This window comes from Panicum virgatum, chromosome 7N, assembly GCF_016808335.1.
Source record: "Panicum virgatum strain AP13 chromosome 7N, P.virgatum_v5, whole genome shotgun sequence".
Classification (NCBI taxonomy): Eukaryota; Viridiplantae; Streptophyta; class Magnoliopsida; order Poales; family Poaceae; genus Panicum; species Panicum virgatum.
This window is the reverse complement of record NC_053151.1, coordinates 35,915,236-35,941,061: the sequence shown is the minus strand read 5'-3', so window position 1 is coordinate 35,941,061 and position 25,826 is coordinate 35,915,236. Positions and strand designations below refer to the sequence as shown.

Sequence of the window (25,826 nt, the reverse complement as noted above, 5' to 3'; positions counted from 1 at the left end):
TGTTAGATTCACATCGATTCCCATTCTGCTTGACACACTAGTGGTTTAACAAGGGTAGCGATGATTTGGACCTCACGTGAACAAGTTAACAAGTTCGGGGAATTTTTGGAGTTTGGGGTACACCTGATCACGGGCCACCCGACCCGATAAACCTGACCAACCCGCCCAAAAAATACCCGACCCGACTAAGTGACGGGTCAAGTACGGGCCGAAATATTTGACCCAAAACTCAAAAATACCCGATCCAACCCGAAAATTACACACAAAATTGCGGGCTAACCCAACCAAACCCGAACCCGACCCGACCATGTCATGGGCCGGGCATGGGCCAACATTTTTTGACCCGAAAACCGAAGTGACCCGACCCGAACCCGACCCGACCCGGTAGATGATCAGGCCTAGTTTGGAGAATCGGATGACACCCACTGCCAAGTTCAGGGTCTGGCGGTTTATTTTACTATTGTTATTGATAAGCCAAATGCTCTGTTCGTCTAAACAGCCATTTAGTCCGTTTAAACAGCGTTTATACGGTAAACTGAGGTCACTCGTGTCATTTAGGCCCTAAACGTTGAATTAAACGGTTGGACTGTTTAAACCGTTAAAATACGTCTAAATTGTCTAAACAGAGTCGAGTTAATCATGATTAAATGAGCTAAATGATCATTTAATTCGTCAATAGGAGGATTACAACTATCACAATTAATACCGAACCAAGTGTCACCATAAGTATATGAAATGTTGTGGGATTTAGATTTCTTCCAAAAAGATTATTTAGCAGAATAGTTACTTTTTACATGTGCAAATATGTAGATTTTCTAATATATTTGACATTTACGTACATAAATATGCATATGGATGGATGATGCGTCGCATGGTTCCGTTGGAAAGGGGATGGAAAGGCGGCTGGAGGCACCGCACGTCCGCACCTGGGGCGGCAAAAGCGGATTCCAACTTCGCTTTGAATCCTGTCGGGCTCCGCGGGCTCCGCCATGGCCAGATTCGGTCACCAACTCTGGGTCACCAATGATGATGAGGTTGACCCCCACCGTGGAGGCCTAAGCACAGCCCAACCAGCTAACGATATCGGCCTCTTCTCAGGATACAAGTCCATTACAGCCCATCCACGGTTATCACTGCGGCTGAACTCAGAAAAGCCCACTAGGCCCAGTCCGCCTCCGGCTCCGCCATTCATTTAAGCAGACAAGAGGCTAGGGTTTTAAGCCTCAGGCATTTCTTCGTCTCCACAGCTCCCGCCGCAGCCGCCGCCGCTTGGGGTCAGTGCGTTCCTCGCCACCGGGCACCGGCGCCTCCTCGTTCGCGCGGCGACCATGGCAGAGCAGGTGAGTCGCCTTCGGAACCCCTTTGCTTCCACCACTGCGGCGCTGCGCCAGCTTTGATCATGGCGGATCTCGTGTACATTGGGTAGAGGTGTACGTGCATCACGCGTAGTCCTATGGCTCCAGGTGGATGCTTCTTAGCGCTGTGGGTTTGTGCCTGTGATTGGAAACCTGGAAGTATCACGTAGTAGCAAGTCAGCTTTTTAGCCTTCAAATGTTGGATGGTTATGCTGTAGAGAGTGCTGAATTTGCCGCGTTAGTGTGGGTTGCATGAATGTGCACTAGTCCAGACATTGGCCGGGTTCTAAGTTTCGATTAGCTTTTAGCCTTCAAATGTTTGATGGTTCTGCTGTAGAGAGTGCTGAATCTGCCGTGTAGTGTCGGCTGCATGAATGTGCACTAGTCCAGACATTGGCTGGGTTCCAAGTTTCGATTCCTCTCTGATATTTGTGATGTAGCTATGTATATGATTTGATGGATTTGATCACTTTTGACATTAAACATCTTCTCTGTATTTTCTTTATTTTCTCTGCAGACGGAGAAGGCTTTCTTGAAGCAGCCCAAGGTGTTTCTCTGGTAATATTCAAGTGCTTACGTCTGTCGTGCCCTTTGTTTAGTTCATTTTTTAATGTGGGGCTTAGGAGTTGTTTTGGAATCCAGTCCCAAGAAGGCTGCCAAGGGGAACAAGCCTGGCAAGGGTGGGAACAGGTTCTGGAAGAACATCGGCCTTGGGTTCAAGACCCCCAGGGAAGCCATTGAAGGTCTGTATTCTTTTATTATTGTTCAACCATTTTCCTGGTGTTTTTGTTTGCTTGTTAGGTCATATGAACCTTAAAATCTGCTTGATGTAGCTACTTACATGCTATGTGGTAGGTTAGTGTTTTACCAGTTCACTAAATTCTGCTGCTGCTACTTGTACATGCCTCTTATAATAAATAATATGATTTCTATGCTGTTTGAGAATGCCCTTTTTTAAAAGTCTCTACCAGCTTAGGTTACTGTTAATCTTAGCCATAGGTTAAAGTTTTCAGGGAAAAAAAACTACAATCAGTTTTATACTTTGAATCTCCAAAATCTTATTATGTATCTGTTTACTATTGGTTCATGGAAATCTTAGTCTATGGCCTATAAGGTGATGATGGCGAAAAGGGAAACTTGTTTTTCTCTAAAACGTTTGCAATGACTGCCTGAAAGCTTTTGCCCTGCACTGCTTGGGACTTGTAAGCTTACTGGTTAATTCTTCCTTGGGTCGGATGCTAGTCATGTACTCATCCCACATTAGAACTATTATAGATCATGATTAATGTGAATATTAGCAGTTGCTTCATGGTCCGTTGTAACAAAAGAAACATTTACTGGTATATGCAAGTTACAGTAGTTTTAGATGCTGAATCTGCTTTTAAGTAGCTGAGACTGTTGCCAGTTTTTACACTGCTCCATTGCTGAAGTGATTTTAGTTTTGTTTGTGGAGAGTTGTGGTCTCCTTTTAGACTGTTTTAGGTGCTTAGCTTTTAGATATACTCTGTTAAACTAAGTTTGATTTGCATGTCCTTGATTTTCTATTTGTTGCAGGAACCTACATTGATAAGAAATGCCCATTCACTGGCACTGTGTCTATCAGGGGTCGCATCATTGCTGGAACATGCCACAGTGCCAAGATGAACAGGACCATCATTGTTCGTAGGAATTACCTTCACTTTGTCAAGAAGTACCAGAGGCAAGCTAATCTTGATATGCCTGAAGTTGCTGAATTGCTTCAAAGTTGACTGTTTTGCTAACTGAACGTTTGGTTGGTATTTTGCGTAGGTATGAGAAGAGGCACTCCAACATCCCCGCACACATTTCACCATGCTTCCGCGTGAAGGAAGGAGACCATGTGATCATTGGCCAGTGCAGGTAAAACATGCTTTATCTTTTCTGGTGATCTGCCTTTATACTGTGGTACCTGGATGATGTGGTTTCTGAAAATGAATTGGACTTGTTTATTGTAATGTAATCCAGCGTACTGATTGACATGAAATATCTATGTGGCCCTTTGCCACTGTCCTAATCTTTAAGTTGTACTATTTTAATTTCAGACCACTATCAAAGACTGTGAGGTTCAATGTGCTCAAAGTCATTCCGGCAGGTTCAAAGAGTGGAGCAGTGAAGAAAGCTTTCACGGCTGCTTAAGATGATGATGAGTAACCCATCTGAGGGCCTGAAAAGCCTTTGTTATACCATTTTGATGCTGTCTAGCCTTTTTCTTTTCATATCTACTGTGTACTAGGAACTTGAATCACTTCCAGTGCTTGAAATCGTGGAAATTTCAGAACCCTGTGTTGCTCAGTACCATCCGATTTTAGTCGTATTTGTATGAAATGTTTGCATCTATAGTGGTCTGTATCAGCTTCATTGGGGCCATACTGCCTGCACCAAGTGATTGCAACAAAGTTCTATTGCCCTCAATGTTTCGTCCCATGAGGCCACGAGGGATGAATCTGCAGGAGAGGCCAGGGCGGTGGTGCCTGAACACGAGACCTAGGGCGTGATGCCGCCTCACAAACGTGACCAGGGGTTAATGTTCCGTTTGAAAAAACCAATCATCTAGGAATAAAATTTAGTTCGGATAAAAGTTTAGGTGACTGCAGATTTTGTTTACGGTCTAATGCTCCCAATCAGTTTATTTTAGTTCAAATTAAGTTGGTCGTGAGAACTAATAGATTAAAGTTTAACTGAAGTGAAACTAATTTTAGTCTACGTTTTAGTCTACCTATTTCGATCGCTCAATGAACTAAACTTTAGATTAAACTTAAATTTCGGGCCTGTAAGGCTGTAACAGACAGTAAATAGCCGTCACTCAATAGCATGGCGCCAGCACGACGGAAATGCCATTGAACCAGTACTAGCATCCTAACCACACCACTCTAATCACCAGGATGGAAACGAACGTGGAAGTAGCTAGTAAAGAAATGAGTGGACATTCAGAGTTACGAATTAAGATTCTAGAACCACTTAACTATAAAGTATAAACGTGCAATTCACGTGCCTGAAATTCACTATGCTCGTACACTGTACATATGGCATGATTGTGTTACAAGGAAGCCTTTCAGAGAGACTAAACAAATCGCATGGGAGAAGGGAACACTCTTGTACAAGATTTTAACACCTACAAATGAAACGGTACAAAATGAAGTCTCTAAAACTAAACCCAAAGAACTGCCTATGCTGTACCAACTACCCGGATGTGGAATGGGGATCCTCGGCATAGTATAGGTTCATCTGGTGACTCTGCCTTCGCACGAGCACGAAGAACATCTGTGGCATCCATGATAACAGAAGAAGCTTGCAGCGAGTAGTCACCTGGTACAAGGAAGTACACAGAAAAGGGATGTACTACCTCTTGCAATGGGGGAACCTCCAGATGTATATCGCTAAGAACACCTACACAAGAAAAGAACTCGTCAGAGTAGTACAATGGACAGTGAGTAATGCTTCAACGAATAGTTTTCTCAGAAACAACATAAAATCAAAATGTTTGTCCAGAACAATAATATAGCTCGTGAGGAAATGAAGATGCTCTGAAAATACAAGTTCAACATCTAATCAATTGCCCTTAATGTAAAAATCTTTGATCATTCTGCAATATGAGTTGCATTCCACAATGATCAAGTGCTGCTCAGAAAACAAAAATTAAATGCATGGCATGATGACATAAAGATAACTCACCAGCCCAGAGAACAGTTGCACTATTTTCGTCAAAGCAATTATCTCCTGCAACATCTTTGCATGAAATGCTTAGGTTCATCTGAATAATTTCCTTTGTGTTGTTGCGAATTTGAACTTCCATATGGGTCATTGCATGAGCAGATATAGGATCATCACAGCTCAGAACATTATCAGTAGATGGGCCTACATTCCTGTCACTTGAATGAATGGAAGGGTTGCCAGAATCCTTTGAAGAATCAGCATTGGTTGCAATTCTATTCTTAGCAAGCTTAAAGCTAAATGTCAAGGGATCTGGCAACAGTATGTCCATTATAGATGCTTGTAATGCCGCCTGAATAGCATCTTTAATATTCAGCTCACCTGAGCTATTTCTCCCAGAGTGCCATTTCACTTTTATTTTTGAAATCAAATTGTTGATAGACGCATTTAGCTCTGCCTTGGCATTCCTCTCTGCTATGGCAGCGGCCCTGGATCCAAGAGGTTCATCACTACTACTTTCCTTTACAAAGAAGGAAGCATCAAGAACAGGTAACTTGAAGTTCTCAAGAGGTATGAGAACTCTGGCAGAGTAGTCACGATCGATTCTGGTTTTGTGACAAGCTGCATCACCAGCACTGCCTTCTGATATTACTCTTTGATCCACATTTGTGTCATCTGAATGTACAGCAACATCAACATCAAAAACAACATCAGTAGGATTGAAAAGCTCAAGTTCCAGAAGGCGGAGCCCCCAACTGCCTTTATAAGGATCAATCTTCAACAAATTAATATTAGTACGCTCTGTGTCATTTCCAGTGCTTGTATCATCTTTGCCACTGACAGGTCTTAACTGCGCTTCGGTAAATCGAGCAGGTATTTCCATGGACAACAGACGTGCTCTTACAAGGCGCATGCCCTGCACAACACAGATATTTAATGGAACAACCAGGCGTCTTCCAGGTGGAAGAGAAATATCTCCATTCTCAGGATTAGCAGCAGGACCTGAGATGCAATGTACAAATTTAGTTTTCAATCCACATGATGACAATATTTTTGCCTATGTAACAAGAGTTGCATGTACGAAGCTGTAAAGAAGAAATTTTATGCAAATTGATGATGTCCAAAGCTCATGAGAATATTGCCTAGCAGTAGGTCATATATTACCAAGGAGCAAGGACAGACTGAAGTATCATCAGGATAGCATTTCAATGCATCAATCACAACAAATAACACAAATAAAAAAATTCCACGGGCTAAAAAAAAAGAATTGTACATGATGAAAGAATGAATGAGAACGTACAAGACCAAGAGAATGATAGGAACCCTATGAAGCAGAGATGATTAAGAATTGCCGCTTATTAGTGCCATGTGAATAGCATTGAAAACGAGAGCGAAGCCAATTGTTAACTCAAAACCTATTGCTATCTGTGCTTCAGATATACTAATAAAAATATGTAAATAGAGAGGCATTAGTTCACAAGAGGAAATAAAAAATTTGCAAATGTCCAGGTGTAACAGATATATTAACAAAACTACAGATTTGGGCATTGAGTGTACATATAGATGAGGGAGGCTGAACATGAAAGGATGACAGAGTATAAAAGAACTGATGACCTACCAGCATAGTGAATATTCAAGAATGGATTGATTCCTTCTCTTGCTATTCTCCTTGAACTTGCAGGAGATCTACTGCCATCTGCTTCCAGATCTGCCGAACTAAGATGCCAGGCTCTTAGAGTCGCTGCAAACGTCACTTCTCCACCTGGTTTAATAGGAAGAGCAGATTTCCATGTGCTATGGGCAATCGAAATAACAGAATCCTGATTCTTCCCTGACAAAGCAATATTTGCTTCTTCAACTGGTACCGTTCCAGCATTTGTCAGTGTTATCAAAACATCACGAATTTCTCCTTCATAAAGAAGGATGGAACCATCTCCACCCACAACATTGGCAACTAATAATGGCAGAGGAGGAACAACAGATATACTAGGAAAGTTGGCACTCTTAAACTTGCTAGAGCCACAACATCTGAAAGGATCAGAAAGGACAAGCCCTTGTGCAGCTCCAAGGAGCAAACAGTCGACCTCTTTGAATAGGTGTTCTGTAATAACACCGAAGCAATGAACAATGCACCCAGGAATCGAAATTGGTCCGACTTGTGTTGGAATACCAGATAACAAAACTAATTTTGAGGTGTTAGGTGGAAGACTAACACTAACTGGAAAGGCATCAAAATTCCCAGAATGAACAGAGAGATAGATGCTCTCAACGACTAGGTCAAAGCTGCATGGGTTTGCTAACTCAACCATGACTTGAACTGGCTCCCCCACAATCCAACTAACCTCTTGCTTGGAAGTCCCAGAGGACGCTCCTGCCTTGCTGAAAGGAGTATAAATGAAAGGTCCTGAAGGACCTGCACCAGTCCACCACTCCTTTTTACCTGGGTTGCGCTTTACTATGTCTCTTTGAGAAGGGTGAAGTGGGAAAGAATGCAACCTGGAAAAATGAACATAAGAAAAAAAAAAGCACAGAAGATAGTAAAGAACTTCTCCATGAACTTGCAGGCTTAAAAGTAGTTCTGAGTTCCGACAGTATTTATTCTCTTTTCCCCTCAAACATAACAATAAGATGATGGTGATGAGCTTAAGCATACCTGATAAAAGGCAGGCATGGATCAGCGCAGCGTGTGCCTGTTGGAAGCTTATCAGCAGAGTTTGCAAGTGAGCTTGCCAAGCCACTCTGACCAGCTGGTGTAATGAGTGGGTAAAATGATCGAAGAAGACGAGCTGCAGCGCTCCATGACGAGAGTGGATCCGCAGCACGGATTGATGACAACAATATCTCTCTTAGAACGACCATTTGAATGGCACTCCATTGCGACTCAAACAATGACACGATAGCCACAGGGTGCACTTTTCCAGAATCACTACTGCTAGCTCGAGGTTCCTTAAGAAAATAAGCATTGCAAATGAAATATGAATCCAACAATATTTTAGTACATTTATGAAAGATAATTGATTCTCAATATGCTGCAAATGCACAGATATTTTATGATCTCACCTTGGATGAATCATGATTTATTTTGCTAGTCTTTCGGCTTTGGACATGGTAGGCATTGGTAGTCATGGTTAGAACCTGCATAGCACTCATGGCAGCATATGCATTGTCCTGCTGAAGGTATAATTGTGCAACTTGTCTTGAAAAAAAGGCCGCCTTGCGCTTGTAACCGAGCATACCAAAAAGTCTTGCGATTTCAATATATAATATGAGTCGGTCACTAGCATCAATCAGAGCCTTGGCACCATCTGCAGCTCCCATTAACAAATCTGACACCTCCTTGGCAAGTTCCTGCCTGGTAAGTTAAGACAGTGGATGACTTCACCATAGATAGAGTATGATTTGACACAAGCTCAACCTCATATCTTTATATTATGATTAACTGATAATAAAGCAAATGGGAGACTCACCTGCATAAGTATCTTGCCAACTTCAAGGCAGCTTCAAGCTCAAAGCTCACAGGTGAAACTCTACACCAAAGAGGACAGATACAATGTTAGTGCATTAAGTAAATTCTCCAAGTAAATAGATTGGTATAACATACTGTCCTGGATCTAATTCTCACTGTTAAAGAAGTACTAATAAAGGAAACAGAAAAGGAGGGATGGATATGTAACAGCCTTCAAGTCATCATGAATCATCTTCGACACCAAAGAGAATAATAGCGAGGAAAATTTTAATATAGGAATGCAGGAACACAAGAAACAAACGGAATTAGATAGAAACCAGTATGATTTTTTCAATATACCAGCAGCTCATAAAAACAGATAAAAAATACTTCGATTAACATAACTAAAGGAGGAAACTGCCATATGGGAAGAAGGGCACGTGGTTCCCAACAAATACCTTTGAGCATTATCTTGTAAAGTGGCTCTTCTGTATAGCTGGATAATGGTGTAATAACGATATTTCACTTCATCCTCCAAAACAGGATCACTTTGGCCCATCCTATCTACCTGTTCATAAGCACAACATAATCACCTAAAATGGCCATGGGAAGGTTGCCACAAATCTTATGTGTTGTAAGACATAGAAATAAATGGAAACATTCTCAAACAAAGTATGATATGCCACTTATCAAGATGAATATAGTTCAACAGCCAGAACAACTTTGATGCGAAAGCTTACCACTAGGGCACAGACACTACCCTCAAGAGCTCCAGCATGCCAGAAAACATCTCCTGTCAATCTTGCAAGCTCTATTGCGGTGGTGTAATGTGCATTAGCATCCACAGGTGATCCAGCCAAAAGGCAATAATCTCCTATTATCTTTTGTGCACGGCCCAGCCTTCTTTTCTTAGCCTTAATTACCTAAAAATACAGAAGTACATTGTCTTGCATAAGTATTGCAATATTGGGCCATTTTGCATCATCAACATACGCTGGTCAAAATACTTGGAACACCTAAAGTATGAACCTCCTCTGAGCCAAGACTGGATTGTGAATCCAAAGGTGTCTTCAGAATAGTTCCTGTGGATTCTGCACGTAAGACCCACTTCTCAAACTCCATCAACAATGAAGCAGCAAGATCTTGGATCATTGTAAGCATATGAAGCTCCAGCGATTGCTGATCAGAAGGAGGGAACATAATAATGTCATCTCTCTTTTTTCCCGCCATCTACAAAAGTTAACCAACAAGCAGAGATCGCGTTAGATCAAGTGATCAAAACCGACAGAAGTAGATCTGTAGATGCATTACAACCTGACAGAAGGAAGCAAAACAGCATAATTGTATATACATTATCACTTAAGTGAATGATATTCATCCATCACACAAGAAGGTAGGCACAGCATTTGTTACTGTTTGACAAGTTCAATTCAATTACACAAGAGAGAATGATGAGAATGAGCACAGTGCCGAATACAAGCTCGATCCTAAAATACTACCAGAATGCAAAGCGAAGTCTGATTAAAAAAAAAAGCAAAGTGAAGTGAAGTGAGCACAAAGCATAACCTAACACCCAGGTAAAGTAAAATCCAACACTCGAGCAGCAACTGGATTGAACCCTCGAGCTACGATTAGTAAACTAGCGCAGTTCAGGTTGTCAGATCAAGGGTCAAATGGGATCACACACAGATCTCATTCAAGTATTCAGAACACTTGGAAGCATGCTATTGCCATTTGGAGCACTTAGACTTAGTGAAGCAAATGAGCATTCACGAAACCAAATGATCCTCACACGCAGTGCAGATCACCGAGGTGGGAATCACGGATGCTGAGACGGCGATTCCTTAGACTTCGGAAGATACGCTGTGATACCTGCGCGTCCGTGGGGCAGAAGGCGAAGCACCGTCTGGCGAGCGCCGAGGGGTACGTCCGCGCTGCATCGACGAAGTCGGCCGCGACGCGGTCGAGGTCGGGCGAGGACGGCAGGTGGCAGATGCCGATCACGGCGAGCACCTTGCGCGAGGACTGGAAGTCCTCCCAGGGGGAAGGCACGCACCCGCCGAGCACGAACTTGAGGCGGAGGCACCCGGTCTCCCAGGGCTGGTGCGCGAAGGGGCTCTTCTGGTGCTCCGAGTAGTAGGTGCGGAGCGAGGCGAGGTCGACGCGCGCGTGGCGCGCCACCAGCGCCGCGTACTCGCGCAGGCGCGGCGGCGGGATCGTGCCGCCCACGGGGAGCACCGCCACGCGGATGGCTGAGCCGGACTCGATGCTCAGCCCGGGCTCCATGGCTGATGGCGTCCCGCCTCGCCTCCCTGGCTCCGGGTCGGGAACGGCAGATCTGAGTGGTTCGCTGATGGGCAGGATGTGCCGGGCAGGTGGAGAAGAAGAGGAGAGCGCTTTTCGCAGTGAGGGCAGAGGCTCATTTGATGTTGATCCTCGGTAGTCGATCCAACTCGTGGCTGGGCCCGAACATGGGCCGAGCCTAAAGTGACACGGAATGGCTGCAAATCAAGCCCACGATTCAAATTTCGTCCAAAATAAATCACTTGAGCCATGCATGTGTTTTTCAGCTTGCCCGGTAGCATGCACAAATTGTTTTCTCGAATCAGCCAGCACCCATCTATCACTATAACGGAAAAACTGTACTATAGTTTTAATGTGACAAGATATATGGGTGGGTGGGGACTCCGAATAGAAGTTGTGTTCCTCTGAACTCAGAATCTTACGGCCTGATTTGAATTTTCAGTCTCAGAACTACAAGACGGTCCTGACACGGCTGGCTAGGAGAAAAAACGACACATAATTCAAACGAACACCATTGCATGAAAACTGCTCAACAATCACACATGCTGGTGAGCATACACAAACTGCTCCATGGCTTGGAGCCTCTTTGGCTTCTGCCTCATGCAGGCCAAGCAAAATCAGGCAGAGGCTTATGGACCGCACATGCGCAGTGTGTCTTGTCTTTGCCTACGAAGCTAAAGCTACAGTGCTGCACGAGGAGGGCGCGGTCCCTTGGCCCGACGGGTTAGCTCCCACCGCGCGGCATTGGGTCGGGGCTGCAGCATCGCCGTCGTCTCGACCCACCTGGCAGGATCAAAGCGTTTCAGACATTAGCTAGACCAATGCAACCGATCCTGGTCGTACAGACGATACGGCGCGCGCGCTCTGTTTGCCCGTCTTCTCCACGGCGACGAAACGGAGGAAACACCTCGATCCTTCCTCAACTCGTATCCTTGTCGATCGTACGCCTAGTCAGCAACACATGCAGAGGAATGATACCTGTGCTGGGGCAAATGGCAATTCGATTCTACGGTTCCCATCTCCCTCTTGCCGGAACGGCAAGCGCTCGGGACCCGGCGCGCGGGGAGTGGACACACGCAGATGTAGGCTGCCGAGAGGCATGAAGCACGTTCTCTCCCCCGCGTACCTCGCGTCTTCTTCGCCTCCCTCTTAATACACCGGCCGGGCCGACCGGGCGGTCAATGCGATTTCATTTGGCGATGAACAGCTACGGCTAGCTATCTCCATCGATTGGCCTGTGCGTGGGGTCGCTTGCTTCTCTTCGAGCCATTTTCTCGGTGATGGTTTTGTTACCTTCTCTGAACGTTCTGGCAAAGGTAATTTAATCAGGCGCCTCCCGCCCCAGTGCTTTTTCCTTGAGGTTGCATTGCCGAATTGACCTGGGTCCGATCGAGGGACGCCTTGGACGGGGGCAGGGAGGAGGGGGAGGGGACGACGCGCAATCGGCATGAACGGACCAACCGGGTGAGGAAACACAGCTTGCATGCATGGAAAGGCCTTTTGATTTGGGGGCGAATTAGCTGGACATTGCATTGGAAGATGCTCGAAATAACCGCATATATGTTGCTTACAGAAGCATTAATATTGCCTGGTGCGCTCTCCGTGATTCGGACAGGTCCGAAACCTTAGCCTGATCAAGAACAGGTGTTCTTTCCGGCAGTCTGAGAATTAATGCCCATTCACGAAGAAGTCTGTCGGCCGGTCTGAATGTTCATGTTCCATTTCAGGCCATCATCTCTCTCACCATATACCATCGCGTCTCAGGAGCAACCATGGGTGAAGAAAACGAAACGAAGGTGAACATTCTCGTGAAGTTGCTTGGAGAATCCTACGTTCATATTTTCTTCATTTATCATGCCATTGTTGTGCATAATCTCTCTCCTGTCCGGATGTCCAGTCACACTAACAGGTAATATCTGCTTCCTTTTGGTTTTGTTACGCAGAGCATCACAATAGAACTGAAAGTGTACATGCACTGCGACTCCTGTGAAAGAAAAGTGCGCCGAACCATCAACAAAATCGAAGGTGAGGATAATACAGAAAATACTTCGTGCAGCCTAACTGTACACCTGTTCGTGCTTGTAACAACGGTTTGATATCTCTCTCTAGGCGTGGAGACAGTCGAGGTCGACAGGGAAGAGAACAAGGTTACGGTGACGGGCGATTTCAAGCCGGAGAAGGTGGTGAAGAAGATCAAGAAGAAGACCGGGAAGAAGGCGGAGATCTCGATCCCCGACGAAGATAAGGAGGAAGAAGGCGTGGGACAAGAGCCTTATTGTGTTCCTTACGAGGATCCAGTGCTGTACCCTGATGCAGATGTGCCCGATGAGTTTCGGAGCTATAGGCCAGAAAGGTGGGACTTCCATTACTTTGATGACGAAAACGCACAGGCGTGCATGGTAATGTAGCAAAATTTATATAGTCAAAAATAGTAAGACGAACAAAATGGCCTATTAGCTCGGTTAGAGCGTCGTGCTAATAACGCGAAGGTCGCAGGTTCGAGACCTGCATGGGCCAATTACCTTTTTAGCTTTAGATTTTTTTCCCCCAGAATTCAGATGTAGTTTTCTTATCTCGTACAAGATCTGACTATAATTTGTGCTTCATTTCTTCAAGAAAAAACCAACCAAATAAGAGTGGTTCGATGTCTAAACACTGAGCATTAAGGCTGCACAAGCAGAGAATTGAACATATTTGAAGCCTATATGTTCCATGATATGGTTCTTTCAGTGGAGTTCAGGGTACAAACACTTAGCAGCTACCATCATCTCTAACAGAATTTCTCACGGAATATATCACATGTAACTATGTAAGAGCTGTCTGGGGATGTCGAACTCTAAAGGGCGGAACTAAGCCCATAGGACTCTTTTTTTGGTTATAAATAAGCCCGTGTTTGGATTCCAAATTCCAAATTCCAAAATTTTTTCCGGCACCTGCATGGAGACTTAAATCTAGACGAAATAAAAAACGCATTGCGACTGCTGTCTGTAAATGGCGAGACGAATCTAATGAACCTAATTAGGCTGTAATTAGATGCTAAATTGCTACAGCAATGCTACAGTAAATAACCTCTAATGACAGATTAATTAGGCTCATTAGATTCGTCTCGCGGTTTACAGACAAGTTCTGTAATTATTTTTGTAATTAGTCAATGTTTAATACTTCAAATGTAGAAAGATGACTTTTCAAAATTTTTACAGCCTGCAACCAAACGGGGCCTAAATCCACATGGAAGTTTCTTATATGTCAAGAACAAAAAACAATTGTTTCCTCAAGGTACTGCCATCTTCCGTTACCCAGAAATAAACTTACCCCCAGAATTGACTCTATAGCTCAGCCTTCAGATGTGTACATTTCAATATCCACATTTGAATTGAATGTCTAGAATAATTAGGTCTCCACAACCACAAACATTGAATTCAGTGTCTTCAACAGCACTATCAGAAACTTCAAAATATCTAGACAGGTGTATACTAGTTACATTTGTAGGGAAGCTGGAACTACATTGTTGGGACTCGAAAACTGTGGCGACTAGATTACGTAGACAGACATTACAAGTGGTTCACTGGTTCCATACAATTAACAGCGCACGGTTTGGCTGCAAGATGTAACACTTGCAACTACAAGAAATGATTTTACCTGAAGAAGAGATGCAGAACTAGTCAAGCTATCACATGCTTGAGGCTCGAGACTCTTGCCAACCCAGTTGCCGAGCTCGTTGTTCCCACAGTGCCGTGAGTTTCTTCTCCTTTGAAATTGCTGCCTCAGACTGCTCCCGAGCTTCCTCGCAGGTCTCTGTGGCTGCATTACACTTATCTGCCTCACGCTGATATTGAGTAGCCTGTCTTTTCGCTTCAACAAGAGTGGCATTCATGTGATGGCTGTGCTCCTCAGCTACAACCTGCTGGAGCTTGAGTTCCTCATTGAGGAGATCTACAAATTGTTTCTCCATTTCTTTAGCAAGCTCAGGGTCATTTTTTCCACAATCTGCATTGTTCAATCCGAGTATCAGTTTTTCTAATCCAATGAACAAAAAACCAATATCAAGGCCAGGAAATTGTTGACTGAAAAGAAAAGGTACAAGGATATAGGAAACAATAAAAAAAATGTGAACAGATATTTCCTTATCCCCCCTTTTGGAAGTTTTAGTATGTTATGAGAGATACGAAGCACAACTCATTGTGCAGCAAGGTGAGAAAGATTTGGGTTATCTTGATGAAGCATATGTACCATCCAACTGAGAAGTATGTCAGTGAAAGAATCAAATGCAGATGCAGATCTCAAAGCTCTGGTTACATGCTTTGCATGTACTTATTAGGCTGCATTACAAAATAAATTATGATCTCCCATGTCTGGAAAGAGCAGGAAGCAATACATGCTATGCTGCAAAATGCATCTCAATGGAGTGTCCGAACAGTAAGAAAATCTAATAGGTTGGAAGAATACTCACTGAGCTTCTGTGCATGTGATGCAATTTCATGCTTGTTAACACATACTAATGGCTATAGCATTATTAGTTTTCACCTGTACTATTTTTTTGAAGTAAATTTTCACCTGCAGTATATTGTTAGGGACTTAGGGTATAGCTAACAGGCTAATGCCTCAGCCTTATAAATTCTAAAAAAGGATAAAGGAAAATAATTATGTTCCTATGATGCTAGGATGCTTGTAAGAAGCCTAATAGCATATAGTAGGTCATTCAGTTGGACCTATGTTACTAGAGTAAATCTCTGAAATTTGATGCCAAAGTACAAAAGCCAAGCCTTCTAGAAATTGCAACATTGAACTTTATAACCTACTTGATAAGCTATCTTTCTGATGTTCACACAGGAAGAATTTGACTTTTTTTAGGCAATGTACTAAAATTTTGACATGAAACAATCTTAATGATAAGGAAAACCATTTCTGTACATTTTGATAAGAGTGAAGCATAACAAATTAAACAAGTTCCATCAGGTATAGAAATCACCCCGCACAAAAAAAAACAGTGACTGAACTACTGAAGGAATATAAAACTCCTCTGCGGACTGAATTATTCAGTCCAGGAAACAGAGTGAAGTGAATCGCCACAATTTCCATCATTCTTTGATCAAACAACCACTATGCTCAACTAGCAACGAAGAATACTGGAAAATTCATGAACCTCAACTGAACAGACCGTGAAGGACAGACACTAACCTGTTATTGAGAAGTTGGCAAGCCCTGCAAAAGTAGGAAAACGCAAAATCCAGTCAGTAATTCAGACATAGATGCAGACTGAAAGCTTTAACGGTAGAACTAGCAACTTGAATCAGCTTATTTGATGTTCATACGCATGCGTCACTCGTATCATATACAGTCACATATGCAACCGCGTCCATTTGATGACACTGGTACCGACACAAACACCGATGTTGTATGCAACGAGCTACGGGTTAGCATACGTGCCGACACAGATCATGGGGCGACAGCGGCGAGATCTGAGAAGAGGTATGGGAATGGAGAGCTCACCTGGGGCGATGGACTTGAGGGAGAGGGGCGGCGGGCAGTCGCAGCTGCAAGGCGGGCACGCGGGGGACGAGGACGCCGCCGCGGGGGAGGAGGGCGAGGCGGAGAACCCCTTCTTGTAGCACCAGTAGAAGGCGGGGCCGGAGACCCCGAGCGCGGAGGCCACGGCCAGGATGACCAGGCACCACCGCCCGAGCGCCGCCGCCGTCGCCGCGCGGCGCCCCCCGCCGCCCACCATCGGGTCCTCCTCAACCGCGGACGCGGACGCGAGCGCGCTCGGGTAATGCGCGGGTCGGGGGAGATCGCCGCGCTCCCGTCTCGTGGCTTGCCCCGCCGACCGTGTGTCTCGGCGCGCGGCGCGCGGCGCGCGGCGCGCGGCGCGTGTGTCAGTGAGCCGTGGGCGTGGCCGCCGCGTGCGATTTCACCTTGTTGTTTCGGCCGGGCCGCTGGGGTGCGGTGTGCGGTGGTGGCTGCGGTGGGGTTGGGGTCGCCGGGTGGTTAGAGGAACACTGGAGGAGGCAGTGGGGTGGGGGAGTGTCAAGTGTGGGAAGCGAGCTAACTGCGGCTGCGGGTGGGCGAGGGGGTCGGTGGCTAGCTGCGAGGAAGCGTGGTGCGGTGGTGGCACCGGCACGGGAGTGATATTGCCACTAGCGAGCTGGTCCGTGTGGAGATGGACCCAACCCAACATTTCACCCGCGTATGGGTCCGGCCTCTGGCAATGTTTGGTTAGCTAGGCAGCTTTCCCCCCTTTTTTTTGAAAAAAATAATCCCGTACGCGTGTGCGAGTAGAGGTTATTCTACAGTTAGCGGTCACCGTCACATTCGATATCAATCGAAGATTAATTATCACACGTGGCATGAGCCTCGACTAAGCAAAATATATCAGTTCAATCCTACACACCGACCAACATGTCTGTCGCCCACAAGGCCACAATGCACATGATACACTGGTGACTAGACCAAGACATCGCACATGGCAATCGTCAGACACGAGCCACACGGCAATACTGAATCACACAGCTGATAAACACGCCAAGACATTCAAACAGCTGGCACGCCCGCACCAACAAAGGCACCATCCGTGGCTCTCTAGAATACTAGATCCTACTGGCCTATCTGTGATCTATCACAAGTACACACACAGATCTTGATCGGGCCGGGCAGTGCCACCCTGCAGGGTAATGACCTTGTACCGAGTCCAATGAGCACGGTACTCATCAGGCAATTCATTGGTCGGTTCGCACACCAAGGATGCACTGCGCGAGACGGGTCAGGTACGGCTCCGCGTGTGAACTGTTGCTCAGTGTGGGAGCAAGGCTCTGGAGCTCTGAATTGAACGCCGCTTCGAATTTCCTGCGACAAAACCAACGTGATGTTATAGGATACAGAAGTGGGATTCTCATCTCAACACCATGAGGATAGGGGCAGAGATGCGAGATACATACAGGATTGACTCTGACATGACGACATTCTCTGATGCCAGTTTCAGCTGCTGGTCTCTGTCCTGCGATTTATTAGTTCTTGACCTTGACTTCCCAGCCTTCGATGTATTCTCAGAGTTGGCAACTTCGATGGATGGCATCAAGAGCTGGATGGAAGTGGCATACTGAAGGCATAAAGCTTTCAGCTTCTCAACTTTCTGCACATCCAAAAAATGAGATAATAAGGATTAGTTCATTCAGAGCGCTCTTGAATGTTATATGAACTACGGAAAGGCTATCGACCAAAAGTTGCTGTTTTATCTCCTTTTCTTTTGGTTTTAAGGAAAAACAGAAGGACATACCACAAGGAGTTGAGGCGACAACAGCAAGCATTCTTTTAGACACTGCTGGAGAAAGAAATCATGGATCTGGATGACCTGCAAGTAGTATTAACAATCAATGGTAATGTACTCAGCAGCGCTAGCATTGCAAATTAATTCAGCTGTAAAAAAAGACCTAAAAAATCAAATGTAAAAGTTCTGTTGAAACCTCATCTATGCTCCTTGCAGTTTGAAGGCGATCATGCATCAAATGCCAATTTGGTTCAAGAACCTGGGGGCCAAAGTATAAGTTGTTTCAGCACGTACCCAACATTTACAGTGTACCTCAAACATTTGATAATGCATGTTGGCATGTAATGTATGGTTTAGCATGACCAAAAGAATAGTTTAGCATGGAGATATGCATACTACCTCAAATGTTAGATAATGCAGAAGGCTATTTACAAACTTGAGCATGCTGCGACAGAGAATTGATGACCGTAAAATTGGCGTTCCTAGAATCTTGACAGAACGGAATACCTGTTCAAGAGTTAATATCCAGTCGATATTGGCATACACAAAATAATTTAACTGACTCTACAGGATAAAAAAGAGTTAATTCATACTTGTTGTATTTGCCATGCTGCACATAGCTGATGACTAACATGCTTGCAGTGGAACAATAGGCGAAAGATCAATTGGTATTTTGTCAGAGCCTTCCTTGAAATTAGAAGAGATAGTGGCCATTGGACCTGCAGCGTACGACAAGGTATATCATTTCTGTATCGCAAGAAAAACACAAATGAGGAAGTTTAAAATGAACTACAAACAAAACCTTATTGCTAAGGCAAAATGTTTCCAAACCCGTGATGCTTAATTGCATCGACTGATCAACATCTGCTGCAGTAAGCTTATCTGCAGGGCAAGCACAATCCAAGTCTTTCAGAGTGGCAAGTTTCTTAAGGAGGGAACTTCGTTCCTGTTGAACACATATGTAAATAAATATGACAATAGAAAACACAGTATAGCATCACCAGACCTAGATAATATTTACCACGCAGCAAATTAGTTCTTCATGAGTTGGATCAGAAGCAGCCGCCGTACTCCGCAAAGCAATGTCAAGCAGAGACTGCCATGTAAAATCAACATAGAAAGCACAATGCAAAGCAAAAGGTCAGTCAGCTTTTCCATAACCAGAATCGCCAAGAATCTGTTTTTGCAATGGCAGTGGGCGGAGCCAGAAATTTTGCTTATGGGGGGCCAGCCCAACATATAAGTATAATTTGATTGTCAACAAAGAGAATTCAATATATATGTTCCACAAAATATTCACTACTCATAACTCATGTGTGCACTAATAAGTATTTGCTACACAATAACACAAACCAAAGCAAAATAAATTAACAAGAAAAACTGAACGATTTAGCGTACACATGGCATCGAGCCATCAAGGCATCGTGCAATAGGGTTAGGAATTTTGGGATACTAAGGGTAGCTACAAAAAGTGACGAGACGTACAAGGATTGTATTGAAGATTGGGGTCATGTGTGCATTTTGAAGAAAAGGAAAGGTAGACCCTCAATAGTCCTGGTGAGGACCATGCAAATAAAAAAATAATTGTTTTGGTCAATCTGCACCAAATTACGAAATGTATTAATGTTGCGATAAGCATTAGCTTGTTTGTGCATGTAAACTTGATGTGGATCCTGATTTTCTAGAGTTAGTTATGAGGTTAATTGTGCTCTGTAACTTGTATAAACATGTACACAGCAGCATTGGATCAATTGCCTTTTTTAAACAGAGGTAAAAGTAGAAGTTTTGCTGCATCATTGAGGGGGGCCACAGCCCCTTGTTTTTGGTAACTTGTATAAACATGTACACAGCCTCCGCCACTGGCAGTGGCAGTATAGCACAAACAAACAGACAACATATACAAGACAAACCTGAAGTTTTTCAGCAGATATTTCTTCTGGTTTCTTCGTAAGCTCCTCTCGAGCAATATCCATAAAATGGACCAAAAAGTCACCCTGTAAACTAGAGAAAACAGATAAGATAAATAGTGCAAGGAAATCAACATGTGTGGTCAAAATTAAATTGGAAAACATGATATTCGTTATTAAGGACAACGCAAAGAACTAAGAAACTCATAATTTCATATAACATGTATTTTTAATAGACTGAACAAAAATTATGCCAAAGCATATATGTAGTAATAACAGAAAAATACTTGGTCAAGGAGTAGATAGCGCTTCAGGGATCGCAGTTTCCCAACGAGATCATACTGCACATTTAATGTGATGAAATTAGAAGCCCATCCTTATAAACGAATGAAGTGTAACCATAGGTTTACTGCAATTGGTGATTACCTTATCTTTCATCAGAGTCAACAATTCACCACTTGCAAAATCATATGCAGATTTGATACATTCAAGATATTGGTGATTTGAACCAAAGCTCATAAGCTTAGAATTTTCTAAGGAAACCTAAATAAAACATTAAAAACAATTGTGTTATTGTAAGTCATACATAAATACATACTACTAACATGCTCTCATGTAATGATTTGAGTTCAGGAAGAAAATGAATCACGTATACCTGAACATTATGCCCACATTCTCTCATAACATTAAGATACTTTCCTGTTGTCAGAATCATTGCGGCAACATTAGTAAGGAAACTGGGAATTCCTTCTTTTAAGCTGTATCGTTGCTGCCAATATTTGGCATCATAATCTTGAGTGAGGCTCTCCTATAGAAACCAAAAAGAAAGGAAATCAAACAAGCACCTGGTTAAAATATGAACAAACAAGGCTCGATATGTTAGGCTTAATGCGTTGCAGACACCAGTAAGATAAGAAGGTCGAAAGATTTATATAAGTATAAAGGTACCTTCTGCAGAGATTTGTTTTCAGCAATGAAGAATTCACCGTAAGGATCATCAATAACTCCCTCATAGACCCACCTAATATGAAAAGAATTATGAGATGCAGCTATTGTAAAAAAAACAAGCACGTTAACTGAACATTTATTTTCTATCTAAACACTAGCACTCTAAACAAGACAAGCGAGAAATTAAAAGATGTGTATTGCATTCAATTTAAATGTGAGAGCTTGGAAACAATTGAAAAGGTGCATTGCTCCTAGGACCAACAAGTAAAGAAGCTATGAACAATCATGAACCTTTCTAGCATCCTGAGGTATGCTGCACTTGCATATTCTGTCATCTTTTCCAGTAAAGACCGAACAGCACTATCACCACCCATCGCCTTTGCCTGAGTTCAAGGATATGATAGATGCATTCAAAGTTTAAAAAAGTAATCGTGTGAATCAGGGAGAACTAAGCTATTAGAAAAATGTGAAATAAGAAACAAGTCCTATTGAAGAAAATTACTTTCTATAAGAAAACAAGCTGGCCAGGTCCATTTAGCTTAGATTTAAAGTAGGCAGACAGGGAGGGAAGGAGGGATGAAAGGAACAGTGTGTAATCTCAGGGACATAAACTCCATTTGAAAGAGTACCTGGCTTTGAAGTAGATTAAGTGTTGCAGAACCACTGGTATTGTTGAAAGAAGCCTTCTCCACTAGAACTGCCAGTGCATTCAACGAACTCATCATCCTCTGCCAAATAGCAAACATGACTTTTAATGCTAAAACCACAAATCAAAGTAAGGCAAATGCAGAAAAAGAAAACCCACCTGACAAAAGAACCATAATCCCTGAACAGAAAGCCTTCCAAGGCGGAACTGGTGCTCCAGTTGAGCGACCATCGCCTGATAATCCTGATCATAGGGTTTTTTGTTCAGAAGAAAGAAAAACGAACGGTAATAACTTTGTGCAAAGTGCAAAATTTACAGAAAAGCACTAATATAGTAACACTGGCATAGACCTTCCCAGAGGACAATATATAGTGACTTAAGAAAGTCAATGTCTTATCAATGGAATTATCTCAGCAACAATACTACTTATGAAAAAAAAATCCATGTCAGAATAGAACAACTGAACTCTATCACATGATAAATCTATTTTCACATTCTTTCTGGTTTGTTGCACAGAAAAAAAACTTGCAATCACATACAGCAAACTACGGTTCTAAAGGGTCCATGTCAGAATAAAACAACTGAAACCTATCACATGATACAAGAATTTTCATATTCTTTCTGGTTTTGTCGCACAGAAGAAAGCTTGCAATCACATTCAGCAAACTACAGTTCAAAAGGGTGCTTCAATGCTCTCTAAAAAAGTGACAATCAAATATGTTAAAAGCAGATTGAGGGCATGATTTGCATCCACTCAAGGTTGTCCTAGACCAAGAGTATAAGAATACTGCTTCAACATGTAAACAACTTAGCCATCACGAGAGCATAGAAGCACTATTCAAATTTTCTTTATACAAATAGGGGTTGTACCAGTAGGAATGCTCTTAGAGCTGCGGCCAGAGCATGGTTGACCAGACCATTCTTGAAATGTGACCTTGACTCCACAAACTTGCTTACCAGCACATAATCCTCACACAAAGGGAAGATTCTGCGAGTCAATTCCTGCAAAAGCAATATCATTAAATGCCAACAAAATCCTTTTCTGTATGTGTGATCCAATAGGATGTACACTTAGGGCTTACCTGGAGGGCAAGGTCCATTGAAGAATCAATCTGGAAGACAACATGGTCCTCCTTTCCACGAACTCTCTTAATAGAAATATATCGTCCCTCAATACCCACCAGTGCTGACAGCAAATCATCTATAACCAAAAGTTCCTGCAGTTATAGCAGCAATGTTGTGTAAACTTTACATTTTACAGTTGTTCTGTTAAAGCTACATAAGTTCAGCTATTCTAACAGCAGTAAAAAAATCCGCAGAATAGCAGAAAGTTGGTTATTTAGTTAGATGTTTTACAATGTCAGATTTAGACCAATATTTTGCCAAGTGGCACCAACTGACCGACCCTTGGGCTCCAAATGCCAATTCACATTAATATGATTAACACTCGACCAAAAATCACATAGGTGTAACATGAACTGCATCTCAAACTACTGGCAGACCTGTACGCAATGACTACTTGGCTCAAAACAATGAAGCAAAGTCTAATCAAGCATGACTAAAAACATTAAAATAGACGCAATCTGCTTAGCTCCGGGAGGTCAACAATCTAAAAAAAGGTACCCCAATGGCATTCTCAGTACAGCAGCAACAAATACAAATTTGGCCAAATCAACAACAATTCAAATTTACAAGTTAATAACACATCAAATCCACCCTAGCTGTCTCCAAATCATCAATCTCAAATTCAAAGCCCATGACCGGAGCCTAAACCCTAGCCCCAGTTGGCCAGTTCACTAAAACAATGTCACTTGAAGCTCAATGACGCCTGTTGAACCACACGCCGCTTACCTGCACCGAAACTGCGTACGATCCGATGACACTTCCGGTGCTGGCACCAGGGGCGGAACCAGTATAGGACATTGGTGTGCACATGTCCACCCAATAACTGTTGCAAAAAGATCGAATTTAGTAGGTAAAATCATGGTCAGATCCGAATACAAATACCATATGTTAGGGGTTTAGGTGTTTGATTTCGCGCAGCAGAATGGGAAGGGAGGGAAATAGGCAGGCATACCCCTGTCGGATGTTCGTCGCCGGCGAAGCGCCCGTCGCTCCACGAACAGCGGGCAGCGCAACTAGCCCTGTCGTCGCCGCTAGGAAGGGAAGACCGAGGCCGAGAGAAAGAACGGAGAAGTCGTAGGAAGGGAGGGTGCTGCCGTACCAGCCGGACTCGAGCTGCAGGCTGCAGCTGGGCAGGGGAGTGGAGGGCGGCGCACGGACCAGACGGGGTGGGGAGGCGCTGCTACGCCGGCAAACCGGATCTTGCGGGGACGAGAGGGAGGGGACCCCACAGTCTGATTGGCTACCAAAATTAGTACTTGCATACTAAAATAGTATAGCTAAAATTATAAATTTTAGCGTTTATATAGTTAACTAGTAGTGTCGCCGCACGTGTTAGAAAAACAATGTTGTGAAAAAAATTACTTACACTAAATTTTAATTGCAACAAGTATTTAAAAAAATATATATTTAAAACAATATTCAAAATGTAAATGGTATAATGCAAAATTGTTGAATGGGTAAATAAACCAAAGTCTATAATGTGACCATGTGCCCAGACAACTTAATTTGGCGTAACAGAAATATCCAAACTCATGACTACTCGCAACATGAAAGCTCCATATCTGCATTAAACAGACTTCATCATCCAAGCTTGACTTGGGCAGCAGTTCCACATGAGAAGAGCATAATCTCATGCTATCTTAAAAGGAGTGCGAAAAAAAAAACAAACCTAAAGAAACATAAGGTGGATGTGCCTACACTACAAAAGAACAAATAAAGCATGTGCTTTAATTTTGTGAGACCACATACTAAAAAGAAGATATCTCGACAAATAGAGGAATATCTCGAGTAATCATTGAAAATGAGTCAATGAATCTGATCTCGGCTCTACGCAACAATGTCTACAATCAGGCGCCTGGAGGAGCCATCTTCAGTGAAGCACGCAGCGTATTAGGACTGCATTTTGTTCATATAACCTTTTCAGCTGTTCCTAGAGATTGTAATCATTGCACACATGAGTTAGTCGGGACCCAGATCTCCTAGGCATTTGGGAGGATCCCCTCACTGATTTGGTAACAATTTTGGTGGATCGCCATTGTGCTGATCCAAGGTCTTCTTAATAAAGAGAGCAAGATGATTATAAAAAAAATAAACTTTAATGCTTTAGTGGAGCCCATGGGTTGGTGCATATATCGTTTATCATTTCTGAAGAAAAGTGATACACGGTAACAATTTAGCCTAAAAATAAAACATTTAATAATAATTCTTTGTTGTTGTTAACCACCTTTCATTGGGTGCAATATTAGCAAGCACATGTTTTAAAAAACTTAGCAAATAAGAATCTATATTTTCTTTAAATAAAAATAAGTAAACAATAAATTTATATTTATAATAAATATATGTGTTGTAAGTACGCATTTTCTAAACATCTAGTAAACAGACCACACATACTAAGATTATTCAGTAAATGAAAAACTTAATTCGATTTTCTTATTATTACTATAATTTGATTTTATTTTCTTATATTATTTATTTGTTAATCAATTTCTCCCATCACATTGATTTCCCTAAATATTGCGTTAATTAATTCCCACGATTAGCAGCTCCCATTATGCATTTCATTGAGCACGTTGACCATGCCATGAAGTCAGTCATAAAGCTTACTTCATGTCAATAGAAAGGTTTGTTGAGTCTTACTTTGCAGAGGACAACCAATCAGTCAGACGACACATTCATGTCAACATTTTTTTGCAAGAAAAAAAAAGTGCCATTCCATTTTACATGTCAGTATAACCAAATGGAAACAAATAGGGAGGAGCTTGTAGACCTAATAACCAAAAGATACAAGAGATAATCACCAGACATACAACAAGCCGGTATAATAGCTGTTGCAATGCTGGCAGTTGCTCTAACACTTCCTTTGGATCCAATTCTCTAGTTCATTCAACTGTGTCCCTAATGGAAAAAAAAAGAATCAGTTGAAGAATTAATTAGTGGACTCAGAGTGATACTGAAATTAAACACAATTAATCATTTGCAGGCTTGCAGTACCAAACTGAGATGCAATGTTCCAGACCTTTGCTAGACCTTCAACTTGTTTGGACAAACGCTCAGCCCCTCCGTCATACTTTCAGACCTATGAAACATTCCAATTTGTTTAAGGATAAGAAGCTCTTGTCGAATTTGTAGGATCGCCCTTGTGAAGAAGTCTAACATCAGTACAAGT

The 25,826-nt window shown here is 42.9% G+C and overlaps 5 protein-coding genes and 1 non-coding gene across 6 annotated transcripts; 3 read left to right on the top strand and 3 right to left on the bottom strand.

The window, feature by feature from the left end:
* Positions 1-1,180: 1,180 nt before the first annotated feature.
* LOC120683094 (40S ribosomal protein S11-like) lies at positions 1,181-3,722 on the top strand. The gene is made up of 6 exons (XM_039965110.1): positions 1,181-1,340; positions 1,873-1,913; positions 1,998-2,098; positions 2,910-3,054; positions 3,144-3,233; positions 3,416-3,722. Exons 1-6 carry the CDS (start codon positions 1,329-1,331, stop codon positions 3,507-3,509), a joined length of 483 nt encoding a protein of 160 aa, XP_039821044.1. The 5' UTR covers positions 1,181-1,328; the 3' UTR covers positions 3,510-3,722.
* Positions 3,723-4,306: 584 nt separating this feature from the next.
* LOC120680728 (trafficking protein particle complex II-specific subunit 120 homolog) lies at positions 4,307-10,859 on the bottom strand. Its single transcript, XM_039962250.1, has 10 exons — positions 10,342-10,859; positions 9,499-9,699; positions 9,210-9,392; positions 8,928-9,037; positions 8,492-8,551; positions 8,085-8,376; positions 7,678-7,970; positions 6,643-7,520; positions 5,046-6,026; positions 4,307-4,760 (listed from the first exon to the last, which is right to left on the bottom strand). The coding sequence occupies exons 1-10, from the start codon at positions 10,753-10,755 to the stop codon at positions 4,540-4,542; spliced, it is 3,633 nt and encodes a 1,210-aa protein (XP_039818184.1). The 5' UTR covers positions 10,756-10,859; the 3' UTR covers positions 4,307-4,539.
* Positions 10,860-12,545: 1,686 nt separating this feature from the next.
* Positions 12,546-13,181, top strand: LOC120681197 (heavy metal-associated isoprenylated plant protein 19-like). The gene is made up of 3 exons (XM_039962719.1): positions 12,546-12,569; positions 12,717-12,798; positions 12,883-13,181. Exons 1-3 carry the CDS (start codon positions 12,546-12,548, stop codon positions 13,179-13,181), a joined length of 405 nt encoding a protein of 134 aa, XP_039818653.1.
* Positions 13,182-13,220: 39 nt separating this feature from the next.
* On the top strand, positions 13,221-13,290 carry TRNAI-AAU. Its single transcript has one exon. It is a non-coding gene; the product is annotated as a tRNA-Ile (tRNA).
* An 816-nt stretch (positions 13,291-14,106) lies between these two features.
* Positions 14,107-16,798, bottom strand: LOC120680836. Its single transcript, XM_039962404.1, has 3 exons — positions 16,264-16,798; positions 15,952-15,975; positions 14,107-14,760 (listed from the first exon to the last, which is right to left on the bottom strand). Exons 1-3 carry the CDS (start codon positions 16,496-16,498, stop codon positions 14,444-14,446), a joined length of 576 nt encoding a protein of 191 aa, XP_039818338.1. The 5' UTR covers positions 16,499-16,798; the 3' UTR covers positions 14,107-14,443.
* Positions 16,799-17,088: 290 nt separating this feature from the next.
* Positions 17,089-23,916, bottom strand: LOC120680835 (gamma-tubulin complex component 2-like). The gene is made up of 20 exons (XM_039962403.1): positions 23,613-23,916; positions 23,387-23,483; positions 22,618-22,752; positions 22,406-22,537; positions 21,695-21,778; positions 21,519-21,617; positions 21,181-21,272; positions 20,890-20,962; positions 20,597-20,749; positions 20,368-20,484; positions 20,229-20,282; positions 19,945-20,028; positions 19,056-19,130; positions 18,837-18,980; positions 18,628-18,753; positions 18,434-18,541; positions 18,231-18,293; positions 18,044-18,118; positions 17,706-17,899; positions 17,089-17,613 (listed from the first exon to the last, which is right to left on the bottom strand). The coding sequence occupies exons 2-20, from the start codon at positions 23,468-23,470 to the stop codon at positions 17,487-17,489; spliced, it is 2,019 nt and encodes a 672-aa protein (XP_039818337.1). The 5' UTR covers positions 23,471-23,483; positions 23,613-23,916; the 3' UTR covers positions 17,089-17,486.
* Positions 23,917-25,826: the final 1,910 nt, after the last annotated feature.